This window comes from Haliotis asinina, chromosome 10 (assembly GCF_037392515.1).
Source record: "Haliotis asinina isolate JCU_RB_2024 chromosome 10, JCU_Hal_asi_v2, whole genome shotgun sequence".
NCBI lineage: Eukaryota > Metazoa > Mollusca > Gastropoda > Lepetellida > Haliotidae > Haliotis > Haliotis asinina.
Window position 1 is genome coordinate 29,964,988 of NC_090289.1, and position 17,218 is coordinate 29,982,205.

The 17,218-nt window shown below is 38.8% G+C and overlaps 1 protein-coding gene across 1 annotated transcript; it reads left to right on the plus strand.

The window, feature by feature from the left end:
• Positions 1-985: 985 nt before the first annotated feature.
• On the plus strand, positions 986-11,617 carry LOC137297701 (uncharacterized). The gene is made up of 5 exons (XM_067829624.1): positions 986-1,096; positions 2,964-4,345; positions 5,717-7,127; positions 7,989-8,112; positions 9,517-11,617. The coding sequence occupies exons 2-5, from the start codon at positions 3,037-3,039 to the stop codon at positions 10,219-10,221; spliced, it is 3,549 nt and encodes a 1,182-aa protein (XP_067685725.1). The 5' UTR covers positions 986-1,096; positions 2,964-3,036; the 3' UTR covers positions 10,222-11,617.
• Positions 11,618-17,218: the final 5,601 nt, after the last annotated feature.

The following is a 17,218-nucleotide window of genomic DNA, read 5'->3' on the forward strand; positions in this document are numbered from 1 at the left end:
TCGGGTGACTTCATTAGGGAACAACAGGACAGAGGTTTCCATTGATTCTCGGAAGAAATGGAGATAAAGCAATAACCTGTCACTCAGGATAAGGAAAAACACATAAAAGTGCAGAACGTGTAATTGTAAGCCGATTATTGATCGTGTATTGTCAGTCAAATGACAGCTTGTGTCACCGATCTTTTCAATATGGATTGATATATTCATGAGACATATCGGCACATGAGCATTAATTAAGCACCACCCATTTTCATGCTGTAGGATTGTGTTCAACACAACACACTAGTCATTCATAATATGGAAACCAAACACATGGTTATAAAGTGTCAGTCCATCAACTGCCAACACTGCTGCTACTTTCGGCTGTAATTTATTGATGTTCATATGAGGGCACTATAAAAACGTTATCAATAATCATGTCCAAAACAATGGTCACACAGACAATGTTTATGATCCAACGTACACAAAGTTCTCAAAAAACGTTTACGGTTCAATCCTAAGCCAACAGTAATGGTGATATCAGTATTTGGTGTTGCACGGATAACTGCTCCTCATGCTGGAAATCAAACGCCGAATGCGTACCTTTTGAATCCCCTGCCATTCCTTATGAAGAGCCTGGACTAATTCCTGTAGATTTTGAACAGGTGGATCCCTTACTTGAACTTGACGCCCCAGATGGTCCCATAAATAACGCCGAGATATTTGTAAGGCCTCGAAATCTGGAGTTTTAAGTGATTTGATTACTCGTAATAAAATTATTATGGTACGCATTTAAATTGTGGCTTCCGATTAATCAGTTACTACCATGTGTGTATGTTGCATTAATCAGTCGTAGTTATGGTGTTCGTTAATGAATTTATTAGCCAGTAACATATATTTGGCCCACCCTGACCCGGCCGGTTCGATGTTTCGGCCATGCCGTGAATCGTGCACAGATTAATTCCCTGCTGCCGTTTGGCTCAGTGCCGTTTTGACATCGTACTGCAGTACCGCTCTAATGAGCGTGCGGTCAACGGGAGATAATTCCGCACTCTCACACCAGTTCGATCTGCAAAACTTCGAACTTTTCATCATTGTGCAACGAAATGTACTAACGGTATGTGGTTATATCTTAACGTTCCTATTGGTACTGAAAACATCTATTGATGTAAACGCCATTTACATCGAGACAGACTCAGTAAATGATTTATTCGAAGAAGGGAAACGACAGACTTGTCAGCCATGTTTGTTAGATCAGGCATTGATAATGCGGCGCGCGACAGCATTTCATCTTAGTTTGGAAAGATTGCTTTTGGTAAGCCCCGTTTTTTTTATCGGTAAGGGTTCCACCCGTACCCACACTCTAATCAAAAACCAAATTCCAAACTGACATGCGGTACTAAATATACCGCATTTGATAAACTAGAACGGGTATTAAAAAAATCATTGTACTTTCGGTATTAGACTGATATACTACACGGGGAAGGTGGATATATTCTTTGTAACAAGAAGGGGAGTACGTTCGGAACTGGTTTACTCCATTGTTGTCACCCTGGTTTCTGCTGAAATCATCTATAAAACGAGACGGGAATATCTGTATATCTAACCACCTAGATTAATCTTTAATTTTCATAAACAATGTATAAGGACTGTCTCCTATTCTCATGGGTTTCCAATTCTTGCGGTAAACACATTTTCTGACGAGATAGCCGATGCTTGATACTTAGTGGTTGTTTACATCATTGACCGGTAACTAGGAAGTGACCCAGGTCTGTGAATTATCAAAATGATGCAGTGTAACGAATATTCATAAGTTTTGACCAACTTGGAAAAATCGTAACTTTTCCACGCACTTTCTGCTAACATTCCCCTTCCTTACACCTAATAGCGTTACCTTCTCGTTATGCTGCAATAAGGGGAGACACCTCGAAAAGACAGCTGCGGACGACAATGTTTTTCATCAAGCTTAAGTGCGATAATACCTGATGGATCAAGCAGTTGATAGATGCAGATGTTCGAGGGGGAATTTCTTCATTAAAACAAGAAGCATACATACCCAAAAATACTGTATTATTTTTTCAGCTGATATCCGTAAGTACTGCGAGAAAAGGAGACGCCAGTGTATGACTATAACCATATTGTTAAATGTTTTGACCATATTTACTACTATCCCATTGAAACAATAGTGTATCAGATATATACTGGCGTTTCCTATTCTCGCGGTACTTCAAATATTGTACATATGAAAAAATAATGCTGTCACTACCTATCGTACAAATGCTTGCTGTTTTCAAATGAAGAGACTCCTCTGCATCTGTGAACTGCCTGATCCATCAGGTGTATTACTACTCTAGAGCTTGGTGAAGAAAAGGTCATCTGCCACTGACGTAATGAGGCATCTCCCATTGTCATGGCGTAATGAGGAAGTAATGTTATGACGTGCATGGAAGAAGAATGCAGTCGGAAAGAGCAGGAAAAAGAAACGATTTGTCCAAGCCAGTAAAATGTCACTAAAATTTGTTACAATGCAAAATTTTGATCTTTCGCAGACTTGACGTAATGAACTGCTAAGTATCGCGCATCTGCATTCTCGGTAGAAAACATGTTTGCCATGAGAATAGAAAACCCGCAAGAATAGGAGATGGACCTATACATGTTCAATAACATTTAGGTGAACACTTCACTGTTCACCATGTTTACAGTGCTCCGAACCCAGATTACCGAAAGATGTTTACATCCTTTCCACAATCATCTTCTAATCTTTGGAATTTGGAACACACTGTTAAATTGTTGCACATACGAAATGCAGTCTGTGATCTCTCTTTCATATTTCCCTTTCTATAATATTGCTGCAATACTGCTAAAAGTGACGTAAAACCTAACTCAATCACACACTTATGATATAAAAATTCACACCAACTCCATTTCACCCCTAAATATCAATGCTCAGCACCATCATAATTAGTCTGCTTCTGTTTTCACAGGTGCTAGTGAGTTCCAAGATCATACTTTCAGTCAAGGTCATAGCTTCAGTTTGGGAAGGGGAAGGGGAAAAAAATGAGCTCCAACATTTGGGACGAAGCTGAAAACAACCAATCACAGTTCTCAAGGTCAGACGGGTATTCTAGGTCGAGGTTTCAGCATGACAACGTGGATACAGGATATTTCAACAGGACAAGCCAACAGAGTAGTGGCAAAATGTGGGGTGATGCTCACCCAAATCCATCACAGTTCTCCCCTGGCAGCAGAATGATGTCTGACAGAGCGCACATATATGAAGGAGGATCAAACTTCCATTTCCAGTCTCGACCTGATACTACTTCTTACACTAGGGATGGTTTTAGCTCTTCCTCCAGAGATGAGTCATTTGAGAATGATCAACATAATGATTACTTTGGTGCTCAAAGTAGAGGCCTGACAGGCATGGAAAGTGAGGTGATTTGGAGGAATTCAAGAATTGGCCAGGGTATGGACAGGATGACTAATACAGCCATGGACACAGTCAGCAGATTTGGTGTGGAATCAACAGGTCATACTTCAACTCCTAATGTTGAAAAAGATCTAAGCAAATTCTTGAGCAAACGTAGAAACACATCACATCCAGTGGAAGTTGGAAGAGTGAATACTTTCGAAGGTGGCAGAAACCAACCAGACATTGATAACGCTACAAACCTGATTGAGCATGAATATATCAGTAACAGAACTAGAGGTCCTTATTACCAGCCCAGAAATGAAACCAGAACTGAATGGTCTCACAGAAGTCATAAAGGTCAGTCTGCAGAACCGTTCAGGGACACAGAACGTTTCAGATTTGGTGATATGTCAAGACATACGTCAGGTTTACAAGGAATGAAACAGGGGCAGGAAAGTTCTGCACTGGATAAAGGAGTAATGCAGGAGTTGAGAATGAGAATGGCTGCTGAGAGACAACATAGCCGAGACAGTCCAGTGGACATGAACAAGGTCATGAAAGTCATGAAAATTGTGGACCAGTTTTCTGAAGAACATATGCAAAATCTTTCTCAGTCGATAAGTGCAATAACAGGAGGTGCTTATGGAATGGAAACACCTGCCCATCCTCAAGAATCACGAGGCTTCAAAAGAGGCAGCAGCATGCATGGCATCAGAGACGAAACAAACTTCAAGAGAGGGAGGATGGAAGGCTTTAAAGACAGACCTACACGTAGCAGCTATCACCAAACTGAAACATGGAAAGAACAACAGTCGCGCATTCAACCAAGACCCAGCAGCTATCAGGAAACTGAAACATTGAGAAGACGGCAGTCCCATATTCAACCAAAAGAGAAACCTGTCCCTTTACTGAGTTTGGACTTGGGTATTCCAGATCGGCGTATTCGAGATCGGGGTAAGTCTCTTTCCACGTGTGGAATAGCTGGACAGCTGAAACAGTTTTTCTGTTAATTTGTCCCAAAGTGCAGAATTGAAAGTCAGCTAGTCTTGGTCATAATACTTAAGTTAAAGTATGAAAAAAAACTTGACTGCTTCTCTCTTGTGTGACTTTTTACTTGTTTTAAATCCAAATTACTTTTTTTTTTTTGCCCCTTGTATTACAATGAGGAGGTCAAAAATAGGGTTTGCCTCTCTGGACAGGAACATAACTCTGTCGTTAGAACACGTCAGCGAACCTGAAGTCACAATATGTGAGGGAGAATTTTCAGTTAGTAGTATATAAAATGTGTAACAAGCTTGTTATTTTGCTGATTTCTCGACATCAACAAAGACATGCAGAATCATTGCATTGCCTTCAGTTGCTCCAAGGGGTCGGATGATAGTGTAGCCATGCGCAGATTTCCACCAAACCCCACGGTTTGTGCTAAATAGGTTATGTTTATGAGTGTGAAGCGAGCGTTGTGGAAGCTTGTAGTATACAATAAATCGAATGGCTCGATCCCATCTTTGCTTCGAAGATAAAAAATGCTATTGAAATTTGTTTGCATTGAGTTAAAAATGAAAACTACTTTAATACTAGCTGAAGTAAATGATTGATGACCAAAAGAATTTTTGAATGACACCACTTGTAACATAATGATTTCTTCCTCGGAAGCAAAGTAGTGGTCGAAGTGACAATAATATTGTAAATTGTATTTTCTCACTGCCAAGAGAGAAATTAATCAAATACACGTTTTACTACCAGTAGAAAGTAGTTGTTAGGTTTTGTTGACACGATGAGCACAAACCAAAATAGGATTTATTCTCACACTGGGGAATGTTCACGATAGAGCGCCACCACTTTAGTAATCATGACTTCAGTGCCAGTGTCTGCTTGAGAATCAGTTAGATTATGGTTTATTTTCATCAAGTTAGAAAATTGAAACTACTTTCTACATGCAGTTAAATATGTAGTTGAATCATCACCAAAAGGATTTTGCATGAAACAACTTGTAACATAAGAGTTTCCTCTAGGGAATGGAGATGGGGTTGGAAGTGACAATATTGCATGATAAATTCCCATAAACCAATTGTTAAGCATGATATCATTACATTACCATGATTACCACATTCAGTTAAAAGGTGTAAACGAGGACTAGGTGGCTATGAGTTGGTAGTTGGCATGTGAGGCAGGTATCAATGTTAAAAGTGGTAATGGTATTACAGTAGGCAATGCTATAAAACCAGTGTTGGTCTTAACTACAAATAGTAAGTTGATACACACTCACACACTCCTTGAACTTATGCTCTCCGTACTATTGATTGAACTCAAATGTTTACATTACAGGTTCATCATTGGTGCCTAAAACACTTGAGTCGAAGCTGACAAGACTTATTGCTGATGTAAGACGCTACATTCAAACTGATGACCATGTAAATGACATTCACACCCTGGACATTTTCATGTCTAGGTATAAACTGAAGGGTGACTACAAACATGATTCACTTGGGAAGATAGGGAAGAAACTCACATTCACTGGAAGCTTACAGGTCAATAATGTATTCCTTGCCAGGACTGCAGGTATATCAAAGAAGGACGTGAAACATGCATGCTATGAGAAAGCCGTGGCAGTCCTATTGAATAATCCTGTGCCTGAAATTTTGAAATTGGAGGATGAAGGGATTGAGAAATTGAAGGTGAAATTGCTTGCTGCTGAAGAGACTAAAAAAGCTGAAGAAGGGGTTGTTGCTGGTGTACCCTCAGGACCTCTTACATTTCGTGATAAATTGGAGAAGTTGATCCATTATCTCAACAGTTTTGAGAAAAGAGCAGACACACCAATAATACAATTTAATAATGCAAATGTATCTGCAAGCCTTATCTTTAATCGGGAATACAAGGAAGAATCAGTTGAGCTTTGGCCAAATTTCTGTCTTGTCAAAGGACTTCTTTTGCTTGATGGACATCTGATCGCTACAGCAGTTGGAAGAACATGTAAACGAGTGAAATACAAAACATACGCCAAAGGAGTTGAGTTTCTCAAGAACAGTCCAATGTCTGTTATCCTGGAGGGAGTTCCAGCTGATGATGACTATACCAACCTCTCGGCACATGACGTTCTGTCACACCGACATGTCAGTCTTCCGGGCAAGCAGATGGAACAGAAGCTCGTCAGACTGGTCACTGACTTGAAGAAAGTTGTAGCCACCAAAAATCCCCCACCAAGCAACATACTTCAGATGATTTCAAAAAATAACCATGTCCTCGTGACTCTCCTTTTAAAGAAAAGAACAAGAGGAACCGAGCGTTTTGCTGAATGTGACCTTTACATTGACTGCATCTACATCTGCAGCGGTGAAGGCTACAAATTTGCTGATGCAATGAAGCGGGCCACTGAGGAAGCAGTAAGAGTCCTTTGCAACAGTTCACCTGAACTCATCTTCAACGACTTCAAGCGAATAACGACACGAGATGTGCACGATGTGGCAGAAGTTTGTGAATTGTGGGAAGGGAAGAAGACAAAGATATATTTCTGGTCAAACTCTGTGAAAATACATTTCTTGAAGAAAAAAATACTGTATAAACCAAGTCCTGACTACACAAAGTTCCCTAGAGATTGGGAACGCATGACTATCATGGAACAGGACATGTTTTCATCAGATAGGTTGAACAAGGCATATGAAATACTTCTGTACACTGCAACCAAAAACTTCGTAACAATGTTTGGAAAGGGCACAACTGAAGGCAGTCTTCTGAAGTAAGTAGCGTCTCTTTTGAAATAGTTACAATGCAGTGAAACTTGACATTGTTTCAGCAGTAGAAGCAAGACTGGACCTATCAGCAATTCAAAAACATTTGCTTTTGGAACAAACTATTTAGTATGTGCATGACCCTTTGACTCAACGTTATTTATCCTCTGGGACTGCACAAGTGACGAAGCTGAAATTTGCCATGTATTCAGTGTTTGATCCATCTTACAAAGACCGTCTATCTTGTTTATATCAGTGTAAATTAATGATATATGTGATTTTTACAGTAAGTAACAACTCAAATGATATAATGTGACATGTTTTAGGATCTTATTCTTACAAGCGCGAGGCTTACATTTTGTGTCCGTATAATGATCTTTAGAAGATGGCATCCATAACTGTGCTCAGTGCAGATGCTCTTAATGCTCCTAACACATTCCAAGAGCACTGTTTTTATGTCACTCAGACAATGTTTCTTAAAGCTCAGCCGAAAAGACTGACATGGGTGAAGTCTCATAAATTTATTATTTCACATGTCAGGCTAGCTTCAGCACATTGTGGTTCTGTTTCTGTATATTTTCTTCAAAAGCTTGGATTCCAAACCAAACATATTATTGTTTTCATTCTATACAGGCAAAACAAATGTTCATAAGATACAAATGATTAAAAAAGTATGTTTGGAACATTATTATCCATTATTATCAAAGCCATGAAGGTGTGGGTTGCAATTGGTTGTCAGGAATGCTTGTTTTATGAGGCACTTTTTAGGTTTTGAAGAATGTAGATGCTTATGATGTCACTGCCACTACCTCCCCTTTAAACTTCTTTCACTCATCAAGCTCACTATCTGCTGAATTTGTGTTGTTTAGGTGTGAGTTGTTCCTGCAAGGTGAGAAGCTGGCAGAAGCCACTGGGAACAGCAATCTTGAAGCCTCAGCAAAGGCAGCTGCCAAAATCCTCTTCAAGATGTACCAGCATCAACCTGTGATCAAGGTACACCGTATGTCCAACAAAATATGCGTATGAAAGTCACTTTCCATTCTGCTGTGAAATTTTAAAAGAATGTATTTGTTGTCCGTTTTCCCATTTTCTAGATCTTTTTCCTCTCGTCTTAAATTTCACCTCAGCTTTCATCACCATCTAGACATCTGAAGTCTGTTAGATCATACTATGGATGAATAAAATATTTTTGTTTATCCATTGTTTATACACCTACCTACCTACCTACCCACCCACCCATCCATGCACCCATCCATGCACCCACTTACCTGCCAACCTACCTCACTCACTTCCTACCTACGTACTACCCACCATCTTATCTACGTACCTGCCTACCCATCTAACCATGCACCTACTTATCTGCCTACCTGACCCAACTACTCACCCACTTATCTAATTACCTACATATCTAGCTCCCTCCTTATCTACCTACCTACCCACCCACCTACACATCATCATCAAAGAGGTTAGCACCAGATGTTTCATATCATGTCTTTCAACATCAACCTTCCAACTACTGCTGTTACAATGTGTCTGCACCTGCTCTGAGGCTGAAATTTGGCCCCAACCTCAAGCTTATGTCAAGTATGAATTGCTGAGGTGCACTAAAAATTGACTAATGTCTGTGAATATTAGACAGTACTAACATTAACATGTAACCAAGATTGGGCAATGTTATGGTAATTTTTTCTGCTAGTTTGGAATCCGAGATAAGTACTTACGTCCAATAGTGTTGTGAAGGTTCTGCTAATTTTTCCTCATCTTGACTCATGATTAATTGCTTATCTCCTCCTTCCTGGCGAAGTCAGTGGAATACCTGAAATCCCTTGAAGTTCCCTTCTAAAAGAAGCGGACGTAAAATACACTCACCCACCAGAAGCCTCCCTTTTCCCGCCAAAACAGTCACATGACTAACCATTTTTCTGAATAAAATTGATATTAATTTTATACTGATACTGACTTATGACGAAAGTCCTCCCAGTTGCCCCTCTCAGGCACACTGAATTCGAAAATTCTTGTGTCAGGTTATTTTTTTAGGAAAGAGTGACAAGCATGGTTAATCATGTGACTGTTTTAGCAGGAAAAGGGAGGCTTCCGGTGGGTGAGTGTATTTTACATCCACTTCTTTTAGAAGAGAACTTCAAGGGATTTCAGGTATTCCACTACCTTCCCCAGGAAGGAGGAGACCAGCAATTAAGCATGGGTCAGAATAAGTGCAAAATACCAATTTTTGTTCAGAAAATTACATTTTCATCCTTCCTAAAAGCACAAATATTGATGAATTTTGTTTTCCACTTTCCAAAAGCATTGCCTTCCAGTGTTGATTCTGATATTGTTCTAAGTTGGGAATGTATTCTCTGTTGGTGAAAATGGTAATAGGGCAACATCTTGTTTCAGCTGCTCCCTGAAGGAGACGATTCCAAGACCTGGCACACGTATGAGGCAATCAAAGAAAAAGCAGATAAAATGAAGGCTGAGAGTGCGGACTCAGATACAGATGACTTCATCTACATCAATGACTTGCCCCCAGTTCCAAACCAGAAGGGTCAGGAGGAAGTCACGGAGGTGGATCAGGTGGAAACAGATAAGGATGCCCCATCATCAAGTCATTCAGTGTCGAGTGAAAAGTGCACAACCGCTGAGGTGGATGGAGACAGTACTGTAGGTGATAGTGACGCACCATCATCGACGCTCCAGGTCAACAAATGGGTTAAAAAAGTGGTGGAGAACATGATTGCGGAGTATGCGGAAACAGAAAATTTGGAAGAACTGATATTTGGTCCTGAGTTTCCTTTAGGAGATCAAAAGCAGATCAAGATTACTGCAGCAAACCATTGCGTTTACAGTAGTGTCAAGACAGATCCAGATAAACGAAACTATATGTGTGTCTATCAAAAGCTTTCACCTGAGGCAACACTACAACTACTGAAAAAGAATGAAGGTAAGTTAGGGAGATATGCCCTCATACCCAAGGAAGAACTCCCAAAACAAGAGGATCTTGAACAAGATTCTTTTGGAATACATAGCAATTTGCAGCGAAGCCATTGGAAAAGTGTTCAAGCACTCAAAGGGAAGAAATCTCAAGATGAAGACGATGAATGAGAATTTCTACAAGTTCCTGCCATGTAAGAAGGGAAATGAATGACATGGCTATGAGGTTATTCTCAAAGAGCAGCTGAAAAATTGCAGGTCCTAACAACACCAAATAGATAATACTTGTTTTGGGGATTTAAACTGATGCAACAAATTACCATCACTGAATGTGTACAGTGCATGTCAGCAGTGCGTGAATGGTGAAGTTCAGAGTGCTGAATGATGAAGTTCTGAGAACAGTTATGGCTGTCATAATGGCTCCAGAAAAATGACTTCAAACAATAACTTCATTTTTCTATTTGAGTATATTGCGAAGGGATATTCTGGTGGAAAATTTGGAATCTGGAAAAGGTACAGAGCTTGGACTATTTTAGAATATGTGCATTTTTTGAAGAATCCTTGTTCAAGAGTGATATCCTATGTTTTGGTCTCATGGCTCAGATTTCATGCTAAAATTTACAGATATTGTTGTCTATATTGTCAGGTCTGTAGACCTGAGAAAGAAATGAGAAAAGTGAGTGTTGAGCTGAAATTAGAGAATCGCATGAACTCTGATTTGGCAGGCTTTGTTTTCATCACTTTGTTTTTCAACTTAATAAGTTGAATTTGCATATTTGATCATTTGTTACTGTAAGTATCAGAATCTGCAAAATTGTGTTTTGCTTTGCATGTGACCTTTCACAGGTCATGAATACACATGTTATCAGTATGGGGACTGATTGTGTTGTCATGGTTAAAGTGGTTGGATTTTGTAAAAAATTATTTCACAGTTTTCACCAAAATGAATTTTTCAGAAATGAGGTAGTAAGACCTAAATAGGAATGTCTAGAGTGAGTCATTACAACTAATTCCATGTTTACATTGACTTTGAAAACATAATTTTTATAAAATTGAGACAATTACAACATTGTTTTAAAAATTTGCCTGGCATGTTGTGCACCTGCATTTGTTTTGGTCAGAGTCCTGCATATACTGGTTAACAGAAACATTTGTTGTCAGTTATAGGTCTAATTGATTCTATTTCCAAAGAGTAGTTCTTGTAATAGATTCTTGTTAGTATCCTCCTATTAGGGGCTTTCAAATGCTTATCCTGATTGTTGTCTGTCAAACATGTAAAACTTATTAACTATTTGAAATCTTTCATGCGTGACATCATCCAAGTATTTACAATGTCCAAGTGATGCAACCCACCTTGTTACAGCAACTGTGAACATGGCCGTCCAAGAGCATATGTCATCTAAGGAGATAAATTCTGATGACCCCTTGATGTCACACATGCACATCACACATGCTTGAGTACAGTGAAATGTACTGATACTCTGTTGCAATACACGCTATATGGTATAATATGTCAACCACTTGCCATGTTAAAGAGGCGTATTCAGTCATGAAAGAAAATGAAAAATTAAACAAGGTAAGACATTTAGTAGAAATGAGTAATGGCTTGAAACAGCAATGATAGACTTTAATGTTGAAGTTTCCACTCCAAGTGTTTAACGTACTGTATTTGTTTCTTTCTGAATTGCATAGACATACAGATACATATTGTGGTGGTTGAAATGATAGATTGATGCACAAGTGTGACATGAGTTATCATCTAATGATATGTTCAGCAATTTTGTGCATAGAAATGTTTAAAAATAATAATAAATTATGCTTAAAACTTATGGGAAGGGATGGGGGGGTCATTGATTTTGTACGTGACAACCGCGGATGGGGCTGTCGTTCTTCACATTGTATATGCTTCTTCATGAGAATCATGAATTTTGAATTGGAATAAGAGTATTTATCTTTCATTGATTCCTGCTTTTGTAGTGGTTTTAGCGTCTGCTCAGAGCGTGCAAGGTCGCAGGTACAATCTCTGGCCTTGTCATATCAAAAGACATTAAAGCATGGTACTTGTTGGTCCCTGCCTGGCGCTGGACACAAATGGGTACAAGGACTGGTCGGCTCAGAGTCAGTATAATGTGTCTGAGAGTGGTGTCTCGGTGAGCTAGTACTCTAAAATCCACCTGGGGTAGTACAAGCAGCCACATACACACACATATATGTCATCATTAGAGCGAAATGTTCCTAAATCTGACGTTAAATTTCACCTCACCTGTTTCACACTGACTTTCATATCTCCAGGGTCAACAGTACTATACCCATAACTCATGGGTACTACCAAAGTATTACGACATCTGAAACCTACAACACCTGAACATTGGTCATACAAGACCTGAAAAACTTGGATATTTCACACCATATTTTCCGGTCGTGGTAAAATCATGGACTTTGAAACAAATGGATGAAATCATGTAATAATCTTGGGTTTGTTTGGGTTTTTTTTCCAGCTTTCTTTTTTCTCAATCACTCAATTTCTTTTAGATCTGGTTTGAGCACACTTAACAGGTTGGTATATTTGTAATATATAGAGAAAGTCACACAGAGTTGTTATCTATGTATATGGATTGTGGAAAGAATCAAAATGAGACAAAAGTGTCATATTTGCAGAGTAGGTATGTAATTTATGTAATTGGTAATTGTAATTAAGTTTTTGTTTATAACCAGTTAGAGAATGTAAAATGTTCATTACTTTTTAGAATATAATATCTATATCTAATATCTATAGCTGAACCACAAATGAAATTCAATACATAATTTCTTCTCTTTCAACCCAAGGATAATGTTTTCTGTGTTTAATGTCAAATGTGTGCCTGTTTCATTTTGTTGTCCATTCTAGTAGATCTTGCCACAGCTTTCTTACAAATTTGCATTTGTATAGTAGATGAATGAACGATTCTATTTCAGCATCACTAAATGTGATGATTCTACTGGTTTGTATTTGTATAAATCTTTATTTGTTGTGAGTATTCTATGGAGAATGTGATGTTGAAGCCATCTGTGTTTAGCACTGTAAAATGCAAAAGATGGTATAAAATGATATGTTTTCCACAGTCTAAGTAAACTTGTCCTCAGTACTTTTCGTTACACTCCACTACTGAGTCTAACAAAACCTTATGGGAGGTCGCGTCAGGTAACCTTTGAGATTGACCAATCAGGACACTGCTTACCAAATCATGAAAGTGCACATTCGCACATACCTTTTGAACTGTTTATCTTGAAAAGGTTTATACCCGAACGATTCCGAATGCTATTTAGTGTACGCTCGCTTCTGGGTGATGCACACGGTGTAGGTACAACCATGACAACGGCGACAACAGTCGCTGGAAATAGTGTTTTTGGAAATATTCAAGGATGTTATCTTGCAGAAATATTAGCTAATGGTAACCATGTCAACGGAAACCCCAAAGCGTATATACTGCAGGTCAAATAACTGTTATATGTTGATTTTTGTTTGTGAGGAGATCTGTGTCAGTGACATGAATATTTTGAAAGTCCCTCCGATCCCTAAGTAGTAGCTGTTGTCTGATTGGTTAAATCTATTTAACCGTCTCGTTTGATTAGACAGTCATTGGTCGCTCAAAGGTTACCTGACGCAACCTTCCACTAGGTTTTGTTAGACTCAGTGGTGGAGCCTAACGAAATACACTGAGACTAAGTTTACTTAGACAGATGTTTTCCATCGATTAAGTGTGAAATCTATGTACAATTCTTTTTCCCGATATACTTTGATAAAGCAGTTTTGGGTTTGTAACCTTGTGAAGATGTTTGTAAAAAATGCTACATCCTTTCTTAGTTTTAAATATACTGGACAAAGATAGTTAGGGATATATGTAAATTTTGAAATTATGAATAATGATGTATTTATTCATCAACATTCTTATAAAGTATTGGTCATAAAAAACAATATCCCTAACGCATTTTGTCCAGTATAGTATTTCCAAATGAGGAGATTGTGAGTTTTTAACAAATTTGTAGGTCTCAACAGTACTACAAGGGCTATGACAGCCATCAACATTTGTATCTCGATTAGTGTGTTCATAGAGTGGATGTTATGTGAGTGCCCATCATACTACGTTTACAACAAGAGTGCCTAAATGTTGGTGTTTCCTGAGTGAGAGCAGGGCTATACCAATATTTGGCTACAAGCATCACATAATATGATATAGGTACTCATGTAATGTCTTCTACTTATTGCTGAAGTTGTCAAATTGAGGAAAATCAACTGAAATCTGCTTTCAAACATAAGCTGGCTACCCACCATCATGGCATGAAAAACCCAACTTCATAGAAGAAACACGACCATGACAAAGTGATATTTTTGCCTTTGGACTTCATATGAAACACATGAACCGTGATTTTTTGTTCTCATAGGTAATAAATGTGAATGCTTGCTTAAATACAGGTGATACTAAAATCCTTACAATAAGATGTAGTCAGTGTTTCATAGGCATCTGTATAAGAGGAGATGGGAGGTCATATTTAAGATATTGTTTCATTTCAGACACGACTCATGAACGTCCGAGGTAGAATAGATATTCGGCAGCCCATGCTTGCTATAAAAGGCGACTATGCTTGTCGTAAGAGGCGACTAACGTGATTGGATGGTCAAGCTCACGGAGTCAGTTGGCACATGTCATCGGTTCCCAATTGAGCAGATACCCAAATACCCTGACATGCATTGTTGTTTGGAAAAAGCAGCGTTTGTCATCAAGGGTCATGGAATTTTTTTTGTAACAGAAATATGGCTTCCCAGTAGATTGAAATTTGAGATATATTTGAACTTAAATTTCTTTTTTAAACATCATTAAGACAAGTCACCCAAAGTTCTTTTTTCTTTTCTTTTTGTTTTTATTTCTTTTTGGGGGGGGTGGGGGATGTATTTTTGTAAATAAAACTTGCACTTATTTGTTGTTTGCAAACTTTGAAACAATCAGAAAATAAAACATCTTATAAGATGTATGTCATTGTGTGTTTTGTGTACTTATACAGAGTCATGAAGAGGAAATATTAAGTTTTACTGTGTCGCAAGGCATGCACTACGAGGCAAATATTATATTTATCATGAATATTTGGTTTCAAATATAAAATATGGTAGGGTGACGTAGCCTGATGGCTAAAGCGTTCGTTCAACAAGCCAGAGATACAGTTGCGAGTCTCCACATGGGTACAAGCTGTGAAGCACATTTCTGGTTCCCTTTGTCTCTTTTCTCCTCTTTCCCTTTTCATCTGGGATATGGTGACGTGTGTCAACCAAATCAGCAAGAATGACCATCTGATCCTGTCAGTTAACTCTGTAAGGTACTGTCAGAAATAACAAAAAACTGTTTGCTCACATTTATCTCTACTGTTCATGCAGTTGATATCTGTTGAACTAGGGTCAGTCTAACTACAGTTCCAGTGGTTGGGAGATAGGGGACGTAATAAAATGACTTTACTGAAGAGAGAATAGCGCAGAAATGAGCCATGCAGACTTTAGGAAAGTCCTAAGCAATATATTTGGAACCGGCCATGGCTTTATGCATGCTTTGACATTGTATAATAAATGGCACTTTTTAATGTCCACTTGGAAATTTGACTTGACTTGTCATGTTTATAGGCGGATGGAGAGGGGATAACAGGGGTTCTCTCTTCCTTCTCTCGTGATCATGACAGGACCATTATCTTGGTCAACTATATTGGTTGTGATTCCATCACATGGACACGACTTGCTTGCTCAGTGGTTCTGGTGTCCAAGACCACCTCTTTGGTCTGATTGGTTGCATCATTTTTCATGGCAATCTCTGGAAACTACGTACGTGGAAAATAATTAGACACCATCCCTTTATTATATCCTCTGGGGTCCTGTATACATAGATGTATAAATGTTAACACATGCGGTATTTTTTGTTTACGAAAAAAAACATGTTAAATGTTACCCTCTGGTGGTTTTCCAACGTCAACCCACAGACAGTATTGAGACACAGGATATGCCCCAATACTACTATAGGAACAAGGTGCCCCTATAGTAGTGTAGGAGCACATCCATGTACTGATAGGAACAAGGTGTTCCTATAGTAGTAGCGACATATAAAAATATCTGAACTCAGAAATTTCGTAGGCAATACATATCATATTTTACGTGACATGATTGAATATGGAGGTGAAAATCAGAAACAGGATCCAGTTGGATCAGTCATCATACCATCAACGCATTAGAAAATCAGAAAAGCCTTCACTGCTGCAATACTTTACAATCGGCACAGAACTACAGGTGATATTTTTAAATGTCGTCCGATGGCCATCCAATCTTCTTAATCATGTTAATGTCCCAATTTTTAGGTTTAAGAACTTCTGCCAAGGTGGACAGTAGCCCGGTCGATGAAACAGACTGACCAGCTTGCAGTCTGGGTTCATAACAAGACTATTAGCTTGAAACAATAATCGCTCTGGATCAGTACCCGTTTAACTGTCATGTCAACCATTTTTGTCTGAAAAGTAAGTTGGGGGTGGAAGGATTCTGTCAGGCTAAAATTGCTTAGAACCTGGCACCTCTGTTTGGACATGACTGCACCATACCTCAAAGCTACCTCAACCACCCAACTCGACTGCCTGAATACAGTGCGTTTTCCTGTCCCTCTTTGGAAAAGTATATTGATTTACCCATCAGTTCTGACAAGCTATGTCTCTGCTTGGCCAAAAATAATTATTGCTTGAACTTGGGAATCAACAGATATACCTTTTACACTTTGGGTCAACTGGCACCAAAATAGCGATTGCACGGTATTACCAGCGTCTATCATACTGACAAACGAACAGATTGTTCATTATGGTCTCCCCTCATTACAGCAGGCTCATGTACATTTATAAATATGTATAGGCCTAAATCCCAACGAGCCATTTTTTATGTATATTACAGTGTTCCCAGAAATTATTGAGAAAATCTTTGTTTTTTTTCTAATGATGCTAAGATTGGAAAAAGGGCTTTCACTATGCACTAAGCATACTTAATAAGGGAGACAACTCTTGAAGGCTTAGAAGGCAGCTCATTACGTCAAGAGTTATCTCCCTTGTCTGAGCAGACGGCTTCCTGTGTTGACATGGCAGAATTTACAGCAAGAGAGAAAAGAAAGCTCATTCT

What these genes read in the sequence shown, in the direction of transcription:
- LOC137297701 (XM_067829624.1), top strand. Translation starts at nt 3,037, where the DNA reads ATGAGCTCCAACATTTGGGACGAAGCTGAAAACAACCAATCACAGTTC. An exon ending in ACTGAAGGCAGTCTTCTGAA is followed by an intron (nt 7,128 to 7,988) that starts GTAAGTAGCGTC and finishes TGTGTTGTTTAG; the next exon opens with GTGTGAGTTGTTCCTGCAAG. An exon ending in AGCATCAACCTGTGATCAAG is followed by an intron (nt 8,113 to 9,516) that starts GTACACCGTATG and finishes ATCTTGTTTCAG; the next exon opens with CTGCTCCCTGAAGGAGACGA.